General features: G+C 42.8%; 1 protein-coding gene across 5 annotated transcripts in view; it reads right to left on the reverse strand.

Moving 5' to 3' along the window:
* SGSM3 (small G protein signaling modulator 3) overlaps positions 1–18,584 on the reverse strand; it is a 261,901-nt gene that overhangs the window by 23,298 nt on the left and 220,019 nt on the right. For all 5 annotated transcript variants that reach the window (XM_078683334.1, XM_078683344.1, XM_078683337.1 and 2 more), the window contains 5 exons: positions 18,507–18,561; positions 11,624–11,673; positions 10,449–10,601; positions 4,784–4,854; positions 1,820–1,868 (listed from right to left, as the gene is read on the reverse strand). In XM_078683334.1, the coding sequence (XP_078539460.1) occupies positions 1,820–1,868; positions 4,784–4,854; positions 10,449–10,601; positions 11,624–11,673; positions 18,507–18,561 (378 nt within the window). The remainder of the gene's footprint in view (positions 1–1,819; positions 1,869–4,783; positions 4,855–10,448; positions 10,602–11,623; positions 11,674–18,506; positions 18,562–18,584) is intronic.

Consider the following 18,584-nt stretch of genomic DNA (forward strand, 5'->3'; position numbering starts at 1 on the left):
GTGTGAAGCGCATACCAGTGACAATGTTAGTGAAAACAAGTGTAGAAATTGGCTGGAATAGCAAAAACACGTAGAAACACAGCCTTAAGGCGTGCTGGGAAGTAGAGAATTACTTTGGCATTGATGAACATTTTTGTTGAGAGGGTGCAGAGTGAGTTCTCGCTTTAAGAAGAACATAATCTTGGGTTTGTACTGTGACGGCCATGTGGACCCTGTCAGAATTAAAACAAAAAGATGAAGGAGGTATAGGGTAGTCCTGAGTTGACATGGAAACCGAAAAAATGGTGGGAAACTTTATGGCTGTAAAAATGCTGGCAAGTCTCAGAAGATGTAACTTCCTTTGTGTTCAATTCAATGTTCTACCTTACTGTGGGAAAATGTAGCTTAGACTTAACAGGCCAAATTTACCAGGAGGAAGACACATAAAAGAAATAATTGCAATGGCTTTCTAAGTGGATAAAAATGAAATTGGTGGACAATATTTAACACCAGCATCCTTTTAGGTTTTTAAAATATAGTTTTCCTTAGAGAAAAGTTTCGGCCTCTCTTCTTACAAATAATTACACTCCAGGTTCCAGGAGATGCTGCAGTTTTTTTAATTGTCTGGTATTAAACATAAATTCAGTTCTTTCAGTGGTAATGGTGAAGTGGAGATAGTGAAGCGTGTCATTAAAGGCGCCTTACATCTTGTGAAATTGAATGCGAAAAGGCCCAAATCCCCTAGTGTGTTCGCCATGGCTAGGAAGATAGTTAAGGTGATTAATAATCCATTTAAACTATGGAACTGACTGGCACGGGTAGGGCTACCAGCGCTAAGAACGGTGGAAGAAGGTTCATGGGGGGGGAAGAGTGCATGATGAGGACAGGACCATTTTGGTGCCTCGTGGACGATAAGCTGGGCAAGGAAGCGAATGGAGACGGTGGCAAAATTTAAAGCACTAAGAGAATTGTTGCCTACCTTTTTTAATAAGGTTTATTAAGGTACAGTATGTTTTTGACTAGCTGTACTGCGCAGAGGGCGGCCTCGCTAAAGAGAAACAACCTTAAACCTAAACTTAATTTGGTAAAATGTGGTTCCATGTTGCTATTTTTGTCCTCACACCAGGATCACCGCACATTTGCTTTCCTGGCTCGCTGGAGCTGTGAAGCGATGTGACTGGGTCAAGGTACTGGAAATACTCTGCACACATAAGGATTATGGGAAAGCATTAAGTACTGGAGGAGTGTGGACTCCCAAACATGCTTTCCAAACCCTTCTCTCTTTCTACCTACTCATTCAACCAACACACGTACATGTCCACCACTCCCAACAATATGTCACACCTTCCCTTTAGTAATTCACTTACAAATAATCTAAATGCATGAGATCTGAAGAGCACAACCTAAACACAACTATTCCTACAAGGAAAAGGAAGCACATTACCAATTTACTACCTATTTACCTCTAACATTAGGTTCAAGAGTAACTACTCACTGCAAAGCCCATCAACAACTCATCAGTTGTAGTAATCATTACATAAAAACAATATACAGTTACAGTGGTAGCGGAGAGCAGCTTCTCACAACCCTGCGCTGCTTGGACGAATAAAGCAGAATAATTTGGATTATCCAGTTTGTGTTATCATTACAAGGGTGACAAGCAGAGAGGGAATTACGCCATACAGAGAGGGGCAGCGAGGTTGCCTGACCGGGTAGCGAGGGGCTTAATGAAGGCAAAGGTGAAGACCTAGGAGAGAGAGGGGCTAGACAGGTATGGATGGACAAGGAGGGTTGGACAGAAGTGGCAAACTTGGAGAGCAGGCATTGCAAATACACTTACCCGATAGAGCAGCTCTTCTGGTGTCAGCACTTTTCCATCTTCATCCAACCTAACAAAAACAATAATAAAGTTGTCAGTAGGAATGAGTATGATTCGCAGGAAGTCAGTACTCAAGTGTTAAACTGTGTTGTAGAAAAGAGCGCTGAACCTAAGCGAAAGCATGGTTGTATCTTGAGCCTATGCTGAATCATCAGTGAGGACTGACCCTATGCGGGAGCATCAGTGTGTGCTGAGGGTCGCACCAGTGTATGCTGAAGTATCAATAAGCCTTGAGTCTACGCTGAAGCATCAGTGTGTGCTGAGGGACGCACCAGTGTATGCTGAAATATCAGCTACCGTTGAGTCTAGGCTGAAGCATCAGTGTGTGCTGAGGGACACACCAGTGTATGCTGAAATATCAGCTAGCGTTGAGTCTAGATTGAAGCATCAGTGTGTGCGGAGGGATGCACCAGTGTATGCTGAAATATCTGCAAGCCTTGAATCTACGCTGAAGCATCAGTGTGTGCTGAGGGACGCACCAGTGTATGCTGAAATATCTGCAAGCCTTGAATCTACGCTGAAGCATCAGTGTGTGCTGAGGAACGCACCAGTGTATGCTGAAATATCTGCAAGCCTTGAATCTACGCTGAAGCATCAGTGTGTGCTGAGGGACGCACCAGTGTATGCTGAAATATCAGCTAGCGTTGAGTCTAGGTTGAAGCATCAGTGTGTGCTGAGGGACACACCAGTGTATGCTGAAATATCAGCTAGCGTTGAGTCTAGGTTGAAGCATCAGTGTGTGCTGAGGGATGCACCAGTGTATGCTGAAATATCAGCTAGCGTTGAGTCTAGGTTGAAGCATCAGTGTGTGCTGAGGGATGCACCAGTGTATGCTGAAATATCTGCAAGCCTTGAATCTACGCTGAAGCATCAGTGCGTGCTGAGGGACGCACCAGTGTATGCTGTAATATCAGCTAGCGTTGAGTCTAGGCTGAAGCATCAGTGTGTGCTGAGGGACACACCAGTGTATGCTGAAATATCAGCTAGCGTTGAGTCTAGGTTGAAGCATCAGTGTGTGCTGAGGGATGCACCAGTGTATGCTGAAATATCTGCAAGCCTTGAATCTACGCTGAAGCATCAGTGTGTGCTGAGGGACGCACCAGTGTATGCTGAAATATCTGCAAGCCTTGAATCTACGCTGAAGCACCAGTGGGTGCTGAGGGACGCACCAGTGTATGCTGAAATATCAGCTAGCGTTGAGTCTAGGTTGAAGCATCAGTGTGTGCGGAGGGATGCACCAGTGTATGCTGAAATATCTGCAAGCCTTGAATCTACGCTGAAGCATCAGTGTGTGCTGAGGGACGCACCAGTGTATGCTGAAATATCAGCAAGCATTGAGTCTACACTGAAGCACCAGTGTGTGCTGAGGGACGCACCAGTGTATGCTGAAGTATCAGCAAGCCTTGAGATTACGCTAAAGCACCAGTGTGTGCTGAGGGACGCACCAGTGTATGCTGAAGTATCAGCAAGCCTTGAGATTACGCTAAAGCACCAGTGTGTGCTGAGGGACGCACCAGTGTATGCTGAAATATCAGCAAGCGTTGAGTCTAGGCTGAAGCATCAGTGTGTGCTGAGGGACACACCAGTGTATGCTGAAATATCAGCAAACGTTGAGTCTACGCTGATGCACCAGTGTGTGCTGAGGGACGCACCAGTGTATGCTGAAATATCAGCAAGCGTTGAGTCTAGGCTGAAGCATCAGTGTGTGCTGAGGGACACACCAGTGTATGCTGAAATATCAGCAATCCTTGATTCTACGCTGAAGCACCAGTGTGTGCTGAGGGATGCACCAGTGTATGCTGAAGTATCAGCAAGCCTTGAGTCTACGCTGCAGCATCAGTGTGTGCTGAAATATCAGCAAGCGCTGAGTCTACACTGAAGCACCAGTGTGTGCTGAGGAACGCACCAGTGTATGCTGAAGTATCAGCAAGCCTTGAGTCTACGCTGCAGCATCAGTGTGTGCTGAAATATCAGCAGGCGCTGAGTCTACACTGAAGCACCAGTGTGTGCTGAGGGACGCACCAGTGTATGCTGAAGTATCAGCAAGCCTTGAGATTACGCTGAAGCACCAGTGTGTGCTGAGGGACCCACCAGTGTATGCTGAAATATCAGCAAGCGTTGAGTCTAGGCTGAAGCATCAGTGTGTGCTGAGGGATGCACCAGTGTATGCTGAAGTATTAGCCAGCCTTGATTCTACGCTGAAGCATCAGTGTGTGCTGAGGGACGCACCAGTGTATGCTGAAATATCAGAAAGTGTTGAGTCTAGGCTGAAGCATCAGTGTGTGCTGAGGGATGCACCAGTGTATGCTGAAGTATTAGCCAGCCTTGATTCTACGCTGAAGCATCAGTGTGTGCTGAGGGACGCACCAGTGTATGCTGAAATATCAGCTAGCGTTGAGTCTAGGCGGAAGCATCAGTGTGTGCTGAGCTAGACTGAAGCCTCGGTGAGGGCTGAACTTACACTGCAGCAGTGAGGACTGAGCCTATTTAGTGCTGGGCCTATGGTGAAGCATCATTGAGTACTGACTCTACGCTGAAGCATCAGTCAGTGCTGAGGCCATGGTGCAGTGTTAGTGATGCTGAGCTAAGCCTATTGATATATCAATAAGTCCTGGACCTATGTTGATATATCAGCAAGTTCTGAGTCTATGGTGAAGAACTGATGTGGCCTCCATCTATAATGATCTCTTAGTCAGCTGTGAGCATATGTTTGGTATCAGTGAGTGCAGAGTATGTGCTGAAGTGTTAGTGACTGGTGAGTCTGTTTTTTAGAAGCAGTGGGTACTGAGAATGTATTGCAGTACTGATACATGCTCAGTATGTGTAACAGAATTAATGAGTGCTGACTCCATGTTGCAGCAGTAGGGTGTAAGCGCCTCGCCTGAGGTCTGTGGGTACGGATGATTCTCATGAGCAGTACCTCACCTGTACGTCTTGCAAAGGACCAGGCGAGAGTACACGGAGTCGAAGTCGCGTTCCACCTCCCTCCCGGCAGCCTGGAATCAGTGCAAAGAAGGAAGATGAATTAATAGTGGGCTTCAGAGACATGAGGGAGACTCATTCAGCACAGTGCCCACCCAGCAATAGGGTTAGTGTTAGGGCTAATTCTGCTCTCCAAAATCACCACTCAGGGAGCCAGAACTCTTTTTACACATACCTGTGGCACAGCATTGTGACACTAATCAATCAAATTCAGACGTGCCCAGATCTTCAACGATCTGCAGTGTACAGCACTATGCACAGAACTTTTAAACCACTGCAGTATACTGTGTTGTGCCTAGCACTTTAAACCTCTGCCCTAAACAACACTGTGTCATCCACGTTGACTCTTTGCACCATGAATATGCACAGCGACCATTTGTGCTACAACCTTGTGCTCTATAGAGCATTGGGTCCAGCAATTTAACACTCTGGGCTATAAAGAATTCTTCCAACACTTTAGCTCTTTGGGCTATACAACACAGCGTCCAGCACTTATCCTCTGGTCTATACAGCACTGTGTCCAACACTTTAACCTTATGGCTATACAACACTGCATCCAGCACAAAACTTTTGCGTTATACAATATTACATCCGGTACTAATCCTCTGCGCTAGATGACGCTGCATACAGGCACTTTAACTCTTTGGGCTATACAATACTGCTCCCAGCACTAAACTTCTGGTTCATAAAACACTGCGTCCAGCACTTTAACCCTCTGAGCTCTACAACACTGCGTCTAGTACTAACCCTCTACAACATGCGATACACCACAGGTATCCAAATTCTGTTGGGATGAAATCCGTGGTAGTGAAAAAAGATGGTCAAGGGAAGTAAAATACAGGTTAAGGGATTTTGAAAAAATGCACTCTCTCTGGGTGACACTATAATCTTGGTATCCCTTCCCCAGCAAACTAGCTTTGAGCGAATTTGTTGGAAAGGTTGCCCATTCTCTGGACCTGGCCTATCTAAGGGAACATTCTTCGATCAGCTTCTCATTAATTACCCATGGCCAGGACAAAGTCTTTCACTACTTGGCCCAGATTAACAACCCCAGATTACAAAACAAAATTTTTAAAGTGAGAGTGGGGTCTAATCCAATCTTTTCATCCTGTAAATGGTGCAATGTAATTAGGAATGGTAATGGATTGTGCACAAGGCCTCTGAACGTAAAAATGCTCCTTGTCTCATGTACTCGTGGACAGTGTTTTTAAATTTCTGCTCAAAGTAAGTTTTTAAGACCCTTGTTTTTAAAATATCAAACATATCAAATGCTGGAGGCGATGGAACTGTTGTCCGAAATGTGTTATTTTGATGTGGCAATGGAAATTGCACATTTTTTACTGACAGTCAAAAAGCGTTTTAAGGATGGGTGGGGGTAGGGTGTGCTGTTTCGAGGGGGGCAGCGGACTTTTAAGGCAATGTCAGAATGTACACTCCTTGTATTGTTTTGGAATGTTTTATGGGTTCTTGTCCTAATAAACCTTGTATAACCTATCTAACAACACTAAGTCAAGTACCAGTCCTCTGGCCTATACCACACTGCATCCATCACTAACCCACTGGGCTATATAACACTGAATCTAGCACTAACACTCTGGACTATACAACACTGCGTCCAGCACTGCTATACAACACTGCACCGAGTACTAATCGTCTCCGCTATACAATATTGAGTCCAGCACTTTGACCCTCTGGGTTATACAACACTGCACCGAGTACGAATCGTCTGCGCTATACAATATCGTGCCCTGCACTTTGACCGTCTGGGTTATACAACACTGCACCGAGTACTAATCGTCTGCGCTATACAATATTGTGTCCAACACTTTGACCCTCTGGGTTATACAACACTGCACCGAGTACTAATCGTCTACGTTATACAATATTGTGTCCAGCACTTTAACCCTCTGGGTTATACAACACTGCACTGAGTACTTATCGTATGCGCTATACAATATTGTGTCGAGCACTTTGGCCCTCTGCATCCAGCACTAATCTTCTGGATTATAAAACACTATGTGCAGCACTAGACCTCCAGGCTATACAAACTTTGCATTCAACACATTAACCCTTTGGGCTATACAAAACTGCGTCCAGGCACTTTAACACTGTGGGCTATACACTGTGTTCAGTAAATGAATCCTCTATGTTATATAACATCCAGCAGTTTAGCCCTTTGAGCCATACTCTATTGTGTCCAGCCCTTTAACCCTGTGCATTAAAAACTGTTGTGTAAAGACCTATAATCCACTGAGTTATACGATCTTAATTTATCTAGCACTTTCACCACTGCACTGTTCACTAAATTTTGTACAACTCTCTCTATGTTTAACAGCACCAATGTGCTGCTGCGCTTTATCGCATCGTGATATAAGGGGTAATGCCCCCTAGCACTATTTGCTATATAAAATGTTAATCTGCCTCAGCACCTTATCCCTCTGCAGGAGAATTGTGTCCTATGTCAATGTCAATGTCAATGTCAAAGGTTCTTATATAGCGCCTTATCACCGCAAGGTCTCAAGGCGCTTGCTTTGGGAACCCGTCCTGGCTTTTCCCTGTGAGATAACCCCTACTGGGCATCCCCAAGGTGAAAGCCAGGCATCCCGCCGCGGGGGCCGTAGTGGAGATTGAGCAAGCTATTGCCCAGAGTTGCAGAGTGTGAACCCGTGATTCGAGTAGGCACCGAAGCGAGAATTACCGAGTCCGTGGACATTTGGGTTCAAGACCCTGCCGCGTTGGGAATTGAACCCTGGTCCTGGGTCTGACCTCTGCTTCAGGGTCTGCCTCCTCTAACCAGTGAGCCACACTTCTCCACCTATCATTTATATATACCTGTGCAGCAGCATTTAAGGTGTCTTATCACTCTTACTGTCTGAAGTCCTAATGTAATAATACATGGGAGTCTGCAAACCCTTTATAAAAGACAGCCTTTAATTTTCTTACGACAGGTGACTTGTGGCATCTGTAGATGCCTGTAATAATGAAATTGCATAACTGCTCACCTGTAATAACTCTGAGTTCTGACATCACAATGGCTCGTAGCAAAGTCAGCTGAAGACAATGGCCAACAAGAAGGGTCATTCATAAAACAGAGTATACTTAGCCCAGATATTTTAGGTGTCTATGACGATGCATTGAATCATAAGTTTTAAATGCAATCACGTGTTTAACTGTATTAAAGCAAATGCACAAATCAAATGAATTGGATAAACAATCAGAAAAACATATCCATGATCTGTAGAATGTGTTCGAATGGTATGTATATCACAAAAGAATGTTGAAACTGTGTCGACGTTTCACTCTATGATATTAAGTATTTGGGACCATCCTCATGTCTAATTGGATTTGTGAAATCGGAGGTCTCATTACCTGTGGGGCGAGAGAAATGGGACAGATTTGATTAATTAACACTGGCTAACTATGCACAACAGTGGCATTGTTCCCCTTTGGCCAGGCATCTGCTCTAGAATTGTGTGGAAGAACTCGCACCAGTAGCCAGCTGTGAATCAAACATGACAGTTCTCCTTCCTCAAAGTTGGAGTAGAACCCTACTCCAACTTGGAGGAAGGAGAGCTGGTGTGCTTGATTCACAAGTTGCTGCTGGTGTAAGTTCTTCCACATCACACTAAACCAGATGCCTGGCCAAAATACAACCCAGGGCTCTGCCATTTGGGCATTTTTAACAAGTGTCAAATATGGTACATTTCAGGGGACCTTAGGGGCCAGATGTAGGTAATTCTATTTTACCGACTCATAAATACAGAATTTTACCGATTCGGTATTTATGAATCGGTAAAATAGAAGGAGGGAGATTTAGGTAAATTCGGTAATTGAATTACCGAATCTGTAAAAATCGGTATTTACCGAATCGGTAAATACCGATTCGGTATTGCCCATTGATTCCTATGGGCCTTGAAGCCCATAGGAATCAATGGGCATTACCGAATCGGTATTTACCGATTCGGTAAATACCGATTCCAGCAACACTTTGACACCCTCTAGCACCCCAAATACAGGCATGTGTGCCATGTGGCACACAGACATGCCCTAAGGGCATGTCTGTCTGTCACATGGCATAGGTGTGCATGCACACATGTGCAAGCACACCTGGATTCGGTATTTTACCACCCAATTGGATTGGGTGGTAAAATACCGAATCTGAAAGGCCTTTGGGATTCAGAAGAGTCCCACCTACATCTAGAAGTTACCGAATCGGTAAAAATACCGATTCGGTAAATTTACCGATTCAGTAAATTTACCGAATCGGTAAAATTGGCCCCCTACATCCCAATAACCCATTTACCGGTCAGTAACGGACGAAATCGGCCGTTACCGGCCGGTAAATGGCCACCTACATCTGGCCCTAGATTTTAGCAATTCAGCCCGAGGATGGTCTTAGTTACTTAACACTATAGAGGCTTTAACGTCGATGCAGTTCCACTACTCTTCTGTGATTTACTCACCATTAGAACAAATTCTACAGCTCATGGATATATGCTTCTGTGAATGGAGTTGACATACATTTGTTTCACACACTATTACTGTAACAACTTGGACAAACTACACATTGGACGTATGTATGTTTGATGGTTTTTCTCTGTACCCCTACTAATGTATATTATTCTGTAATGTACATACATTTAATGCAATCGTTTTATTTGGTTCCGCCTGTTTTTGTATTCATTTTTTTCATCCACTTTGTTAGCCATGATTGATTTTGTTTATCCAATTCAATTTATTTGTGTATTTCGTTGAAAACGGTTTAGCACTTGATTGCGTTTAAAACATTTGATTTAATGCCTCATAACATAGAGGCATAAATATCTGGACCAAGTATACTCTGCTTCATCTAAAACTTCCTTGTTGGCCATTGACTTCAGTTGATTCTGTTAGTCAAACTCGTGAGGGATTATTGGGTTGCCCTTCCTTTGCTAGCAGAGCCAAAAGCCAGGCTGAAAGGCAGGAGCATAATTACGACTGCAGTTTAAACAAGGGAAATGGGAACTAGCATTTCCTTCTTTTGGTATCCTTTTAAAAAAAAGTAATCACCAGAAAGGAGTTATATATGGTAATATGTTTATTTATTCTACACTATAGGTCATTACAGGAAAAACAGTATCTCTGCATTTTCCTACACAATCTGAGCCACGGTATTTGTTAACCTGACTTACATTAAACAGACTAACATCTTTTGATTACAAACATTATTAACTTATTTTTGGTGTGTACAGATTGTGGTTTTATTTTTCTTGTTTGCAAAAATCATGGAAAGCTAAACACCCAGGACTTAAGCGGTTTGAGGGAAGGAGGAGGATACGACCATAGATTATAAGGAATAAAGCACCCCCGATGTGCAATATAAAGATATTTCAATTCACCTCAGAGTTCCATGGCCTTATAAACGTAGTCTGCCTTCAGCATTCCTTAATCTACATGGTCATGGAACTCCTCTGTGACTTGCAATAACCTTATAACGTACAGCAAAGGGTACATTTGCCCCATATATCTTCTGTAGACCTGCGTTTCACATTTAACCCTGTATATATTAAAAGGTGTAAACATTACTGCCTTAAAAAAGGACACCACACTGAGTCTAGAGGCAGCTTACCTCTTCGATGAAGAGCCATGGGTGGCAGGGGCCCCCGAGCAGGGATGGCTTCTTCAGGCCATGGTCAAAGATGGCCTTGAGGCTGGGGCAGAGAGTCCCCCGCACCAGATCGGTCACTCCTTCGGTCACGGAGTCGTCTCCTGCGATGGAATACTGCAGATGTAATAAAAGAGGATTAAAACAGCGAACCGACCATAGGATCCAACTCCAGGGAAAGAGATTTAACAAGCCGCCAAGACACTATGCCCTTTGGCTATAACATTCTCCTCAACGATATAGCAGAGGATATGGCAGTCAAATTTAATAAAAGTGTGGGAGGTAACTTATTATTATTCACCTGTGGGAGCGAATAATGTGCACAAAGGGGAACTGGACTGTCCGTGTGGTCACAGACCTCCTAATGTGTACCTATGGGAGCTACTGTGTTAATGGTCGCCTCTGGGAGCCAGACTTTTAGCATGCGCTGGTTGAGTGAGTGGGGAGAAGCAGAACTGAAGACTCACTCACCTATGGTGGGAAGAAAACAGAATAATGAACAAGCATTGGTAAGGTCAACAGGTCTCAACTTGGGTCTTTGTCTATGCTTGCTGCCAAAGCTAAAAGGCAAAAAGTCATTGGTAGATGAGGCTTAAAAAGAAATACTCTGTTTAGTATATGTATACAATCCGGGCTAGAACAAAGACCATCACTATGTAAATACAAGCAGACCGAAATCTGCTTGCACTACTATCTTAATGTAGGACAGGCAGCGGCTGTGCGCTTTTGGCTGGAGTTGTGCATCTTTGATAGAAAATGGGGAGGGGCTTGAGGAGGCGGTCCCTTTGTTTAACATGTTGACTATCACAGCTAGGAACTAAGTGAAGATGGGAATATTTTTAATCAATCTTACAGCTCCCCCTTACAATGATGGCACATTGCCACTGTCTCCCCAGGACTATGTGTGCCCCCTTGAGGGGGATCTGCTGGGAGACCTCACAGGGCGTGAAGCCCACCACATACTGAGGCTGCTGCAGGCAGCTAACCAAGCTGCTCATACAGGGCACCACAGAGTGAACATGTCAGGAGACGTTGGAAACCCTTACATTTCTCCACCCCTCTGAGGAATTTCACTTACAGGGAAACCCCCGGGGGGCACCAGTCACAGTCACACCAGTCTGGACAAGGGCCGCACTCACCTCCTTACTGCGCTCGTCCAGAACATCCACAAACTTGGCAGGAAACCATCCTGGGAGACAGGCAAAAACAACAATTATAACAAAGAGGAATGAGACGGGGGAAGAGAGGAAAAGGAAGGAGTTAGGAGGCAAGTGTGTAAAAGGGTGAAGGGAAAAGGGGAGGAAGAAAGGAGTAAAAGGGGGAAGAAAGGAGATAAGGGGAGAAAGAAAGAAGTAAAGGGGATGAAGAAGGAAGAAGGCAGAGACAGAAAAGGGGCAGAGACAGAAAAGGGGAGAAAAGTAAGCTAAGGAAAAATGAGAAAAGAAGTTAAACCAAAGGGAGAGTTAACACAGAGAGGGGAGAGGAAAATATGAGGGACTTTAAGGAATGGGAGGAGAAAGATTCTGAGGAAAATAGGGAAATGTTTACAGTGTACCCCACAAAACTGTTCTCTCCCCTCTTCATCATACCGTAATGCACAGTCCAGAGACCACCAATAACTATGGACGTGTTGCAAAAATACACACACTTCTCACTCCAACAGGAAAATATATGACTTCCCGATATTCCATTCCTTACTGAAAAAACATGTACCCTTGGGCGAGAAGATCAAAAAGGGGTCAGGGGCATCCCTGCTAATAAAGCTGGAATAGCACGTCTTGCTTTTAGATAATTGCACTACTGATTCAATCGACTGTACACAAGCTAGGCAGAGAAGTCAGCCAGCCAGGATCTGAACTGTTGGCTTCAAGCAGGGATCTGCAGCAGACTTTTAGCTAACAAAGTGATTGCATTGGCTTCACCCAGTCTGCTTCTGACACAAACTACCCACCTGGGTACTTGCTGCCTAATTTAAATACAGATATAGTTGAAAAACATGGATCCTCAACATGGAAAGTGTGTTTTTCCCAATGACCAAATAAACAGGAAAGAGAAACTGCGAAAACCCAGAGTTAATCTACAATTCCCGACTGTGATCTGGAACAGCTCTTCCCTCCTTCTAAGATATGGGGCAAAGTCAGTTCTTCAGTGGTCTTTAAACTGTTTGATTTAATCGCACAATGCGACCTGTGACTTGTCAACATTCTGCGGTACGTCTTGTTAGTATTTTAAGCCTCTAGGCGCGAGCAAGTACAGTAAAAAAGAAAATTCAGTAATCAGTGCTCCCAACAAAGCTCAAAGGACCTTTGGTTGCAGCAAAAGGCGGGCGTAGACGACACACTGGACAACCCAGACTAGAGCGGACAGATTGTATATTTCTCTATCTGACTGTGGCACACTACATGAGCCAAGACTGTCCTAGGATCAGTCAGATGCTACCAGGAGTGGACAGTCTGGCCCCTCCTGTCGTATGCGGCCAGGGTGAATGTAGAGAAAACTTGCAAGAAAGTAAAACAGGAAAAAACACAAGCCGAGAGCAGACTGAGACGATTTCAGAAGTGAGCTCTCAGAGTTGTTTTCCGAGTCCAGCAAAAGTTCTATTGAGTTAAGGGGCAGTGCACTCACTGACAGATATAGATAGTGAGAGACAGTGGCCTGGAGACCACTGTGCATGGATACCTAAAATAACTCATTCAGGGTCATTCAGCAGTCTAAATCCATTTACAGTTGCTTATCTTGTACCTCTGACTACAGGAGCCTGCCAAATGTAAATGAATGATAAGGACATGGAAAGGCAACGCCTTATACGACTAAACAACCAGTGGGCACATTTTTAGTAGGTGAGTGCGACTGGCAATGGTGTCTTGCTTAATCTGTTTAACAGATTAAATCAATCACTCAATACCCTTTAGTCAATCACTTTAAGAGCAGATCATAAACGATACACATACATGTATGAAAACACCAAAAAATTCATTAAAAAACGAGAAAACAAAATCAAATTTTTTTTTATAAGAATTTGACTATCGACAATTCAAACACACATTATCAATCAACAGAACAGATGTCAAATTAAATAATCATTCCACTGGCCGAGCATATAGCAGATTTTAAAAATAACCTACATCGGAACATACTTCCGGACAATCAGATTGCTGCAGATATAGCAGTGCCACTCAAAGTGTTTAACAGATTAAATACAATTGAGAACTTTTTTTACCCGTTTACCGCGGCGGACATTCCGCCCCGGTGTGGGCGTTCGACGCAGTGGGCGGGGCTGCGTTGGTCGTGGGCAGCATCCGGAAGGTAGAGGAGCACGGAACGGGTTAAAATGTCTTTAGTAGGTTAAAGTCTAGGAAACCGAAAGGGTCTTGGCTCCTAACTACAGCAAGGCTGAACCAATATACTACGTAGTAAACACAACAATTGGAGACCAAAGAGGAAGGAGTGAGAACCAGCGCGGCATATACTCTAAACGGCATTCAAACTAACGATTATGTATTGACCATACAACACTACCGATTTCACAGACTCCGACTGGAGCGACAGCCGACTAACGTATCAACGCGGAGTTATACTCTGCAACGGATTCTACCTGCCGAACAGAAAACTCATATAACAGCCTTTCCTCTTTTCTGCATCACGGAACACCGTGTTGGAGTTATGACCCACATTAGAGTAAATGTTTGGTCCTGAAGAGAACCCTGACAATTACAGGGCTCGAAACGCGTCGACCGACCAGGTCCCAGGTCATCTTCTAGAGTCTACCTTAAAGGAACCCCTTAGGGGAACACGAGAAAAAATTGTTTTGTTTTCCTTTTTTGTCTGAAAAGTTAAAATTTAACTTAAAGTAGATCAAAAACAGACTGTACATTGGTTGAATTTAACATTTTGTTTGACACTGGGACCAGAGTGTATGTTTTGTATGAATGGAAGGCCATGAATGAGTTGTATGGAAGTTGTTTATTCATTGTACATACCGAATCACTTGTTTACTTAGTGTTGTTTGTATATAAATGTATATAGAAAGTGTTTGTTGTTCCCATGCATAAAATCAAAAAATGATGCAGATCTAAAAATTAGATAACAAAAGAAATAAATAATACTGCAATTCTTAAAGCAGGTGTGCATGTCCTTTGTGATGCACGCCATAAAGTTGAATAGTTTGTTCTAAAGAAATTCCCCAGCACTGGCAATTGTTGTGTTTACTATTTAGTAGGTTAAAGTCCTTTAATTAAGGAGTTTACAAGTTCTGTAAAGAGCATGGGGATCACTGCTCACTGTCCTGTTACCTTTTAATATATATTTTTTTATAGTCCATAGACTGGAATGTTTTATTTTTTATTAATCACACAATGTTTATGTGATGTTGGGAGCAAGCCGTTTCCCTGTTTTTTCCTAATATATTTTAAACTATTAGTTCATTTCACATTTAATGCACTTTACAAATAAAAACATTGGAGAGCAGGAACCCTCCTTAAGAAGAATAAACAATAAGATGCTATCAAAATGCGCATTCGCCAAAAAGGGGCTAGAGTCGCACAACACAAGAGTAGACCAAAATGGACAGATTTCGTTCAGCATTCGATGCCGTATAGAGAAATATCCTTTGGGTAAAGCGGATGAACTGGGGAATTTCTCCCTCTCTTCTTAGAGCGATTTAGCTTCTGTATACAAATACCTGGACGAGACTCAGACTGGGCTGCCGTTCAACAGTCTCCAAAACAAAACCTACAAGAAACTGTTTAAAACAAGGCTGTGTCCTGGACCCCCCTTCTGTTTAATTTGTACCTTGTGATATTACCCTTGCTTTGAACAGAATTAATTTGCAATTCCGGGGGGTGTTTTGGTTTTAATGGTTCCAATTTACTGTATGCTGACGACATTGTTTTGTCTGGTTATACAAAGGTGGGGCACCTACGTTTAATTAATAAAACTGTACATGATGCCGCTGATCATGGTTTAAAAGTCAACTTTAGTCAAACTTAAACCATGCTATTTTCAAGGGGAATAGTTTCTCATCCAATATTTTGTATAGAAGGGACAGTGTTAGGATCAGTATCAGAGTGCAGATATTAAGGGGTGATGTTTGACTCTAGAGGTTCATTTAAGAATCAGTGTGTTGCAATTTCAAGAAGGAACAATTCACTAGTTGTTGCTTTTGCCTAATCTATGGAACACCTTAAAAGGCTGGTCCCTTAAGTCGCTTTTGCAAGTAATGGCAGCTAAACATGTTCCTTCCTGTGGACATACTAAGAGGGAAAGCTGATGAAACTATAGATAACCTCATGGAAGAACTTATCGTCACCTTTTTTAATCTACCTCGGCAGGCCTCGAGAGCCCAAATTTGACTAGAGGTTGGCCTTAGGAGACAAAATATAAATAGCCTTGGCGCATACTTGAAATTTGGTCATAAATTGAAAAATGACACACGATCCACACTTACTACAACAGTATGGGAAGCTACAAGTGGTTCTAGAAATACTGCAGGACCCAAATATTTTAAACTGGCTGTTTCTACTTTTAAAGCAGAGGAACTCTGATCTCTTTCCCTATCACAAACTGCATTTATTAGAGTTATTAATGGTATCAACAAAAAGGTCTCATCTTTGATGGACAAGGAGGTGTTGGCAAAAAGGGCCTATGCATGGATGGCCCATTAAAATCCCAGAATTACCTGGGTGGCCTGAATGGATTAAATACAAAACTAAAGCTTTTGCGTCTGCGGCATGGTGGCTTCCAATTTCGCTGAAATTTACCAGCTTGGAAAAGGCTGAGCAAAGAAATATCATGTTGTCTTTGTAATTACGGTAGGGAACACGTCTGTCATATTGTCTGTTGTTGCCTAGCCCTAGCGGACAAACGAAAAAGTTTGTCTAGACTGCGGTCTCATTGTCCTCTCTGATTGATAAGAGGGACTGAGAAGGTACTGTTTGGTTCCCAGATGATGACACTGGGCACATGACTGTGTAATGATGGGATACCATATATCCTAAAATGATTTGTATTGTAATATTATAGCCTTCTTTAATGTGCACATTTGCATTAACTACATAGAACGATTTTTATCTTTTTGGTATACACCAGTTCAGGAGTAGATCACCTATTCTAGTCCTCAGGATTCTAAACTTTTTGGTACTGTATGGAAAGGGGGATTGAACCCTGTTAGGACTATAAACTTCCCTCAGACCCTCCCTTCTTTGCTGATAGACTGTATTTTAACCAGAACAATATACATACATGTGAACAAGCAGTTATAGCTGGTCTCCAGCGAGAGGACCGCATTTGTTTCTGGGACATTTCTAAAATACATGTCTATAGCTGAGAGGAAACTTGTAAAGTGCGAACAGTAATGCCCACTGGCAGGGACACTAGTAGATAGTATGAGGCACAATTATAACGACTGTTTTCTTTTTTTCCAATGGGCTTTTCTGACATACGATTAAATTGGAGTGTTTTTTAACCAACCTATAGTATCATGATGCGAAATGATTTTATAAAAGGCATGATGCACTTTAATTTTCTGGATAAATCATATTTTTGTCCACCTATTCCAGGGTCAGTACCTAACTCTAGGTGCAATGGTACTGACCCTTGGGCAACAAGGCAGCAACAATGGGTTTCTGAGTCACGATTAAATCAGGTTGTTTTTAACCCGCATATGGTATTAAGATGAGAAATGATTTTATAAAAAGCACACTGCACTTTAAAATGCTGGATACATTATATTCTTGTCCACCTATTCCAGGGTCAGTACCTAACTCTAGGTGCAATGGTATTGCCCAGGGGCAACAAGGTTAACGAAATGCAACAGCAGATTGCTGCCTTTAAAAATTCGTTATGGTGCACGATTGCATGTACTAATTAGGTTGGTTTAACCAATGACCATTGACTAGTAATAAGATAATGGAGAAATTCAGCAGGGCATGTGGTACTTTATTGACTATTTGGCATAAAAATGATGTATGGTTTTACCAATAACAGTGAACATAGGATATTTTAGACGTAAAGGGCCTGTTAAGCGCAATAAGATCTATGAGATAAACCTATTGTAGATTGTGTTTTTAAATGTGTCTCTACTGAAGGTTTTAACTATATTTTAAGATGCTTGTTTTAAAATTATAATTATGCACTATTTGTTTTAACTGTGTAATATTGTAAGTTTTAATTAACTGAGCAATAAACGTATTCATTCACTGGTGATTCACTGGACTGAGTGGTGTAACCTTGAAAAATTGAAAGGCGGGTTATAATAGCCAGTGCTTAATTTGAGCCAGTGGTTTCCGGGGCTTGGCACAAGCACTTAATTGACAACACCGGTACTTATGACAGTCTGCCACCTTGTGGCATTGCTTGTCCAAATTAAAGAGGAGCCCACAACAGTTGTTTATTAATTAAATAAACATTTAAATAGACTAATGCCTACTCTCCATGCCATTCTCATAGCTTTGGGGGCATGGAATAGTCTGAATCGTAACCCTTGTAGGAGTGTGATGGTTAGTAGTTGTTACTGTCACTGGCAGTGCTGGCAGGGGCACTGGGTGGTGCAAGCTGCAGTGGCCTCTTCAGGAGGATCCTCACACTTTTTGTTTTACAAATTAAGCACTGACAGTAGCAGAAAAGCAGAGGAGATGGAGGGGTCTGGAGCACGGATGGGAGAGAATAGGAGAACATAAAAGTGAGGATACAGATTGCACTGTTAGGGGACACTCAGTACAATACAAGTGAATTAATGTGTGAAAAGGAAATAAGTGCCAAGGTAAAGAGAGAAATAAAAGCAATAGGAGTACATAGGAGAATCATGGTTAAACGATGCCACGATAGCTAAGCATCTGAAGCGCCTGCTACAGAGATATGCATGCAACGTAAGTATAAAGTATTAATATTACTGTGAGGCAAACTGAGGCTTTCATCTTCCTAATCTTTATAAAATAAGGAATAGTGATAATACTGGATAACTATAAGTTCTATCTTTGTGTTTACGGTGAACATTAGTGTTCCATAGACAGCACATCCTCTCACCTCGCAATCCGTTCAATTCACCCACCCAGCAGTGCTCGTCTCGCTGTGAAATGATCTGTGGGGGGCACAATGGAGAAA

Source organism: Lissotriton helveticus, chromosome 1_1 (assembly GCF_964261635.1).
Source record: "Lissotriton helveticus chromosome 1_1, aLisHel1.1, whole genome shotgun sequence".
Classification (NCBI taxonomy): domain Eukaryota; kingdom Metazoa; phylum Chordata; class Amphibia; order Caudata; family Salamandridae; genus Lissotriton; species Lissotriton helveticus.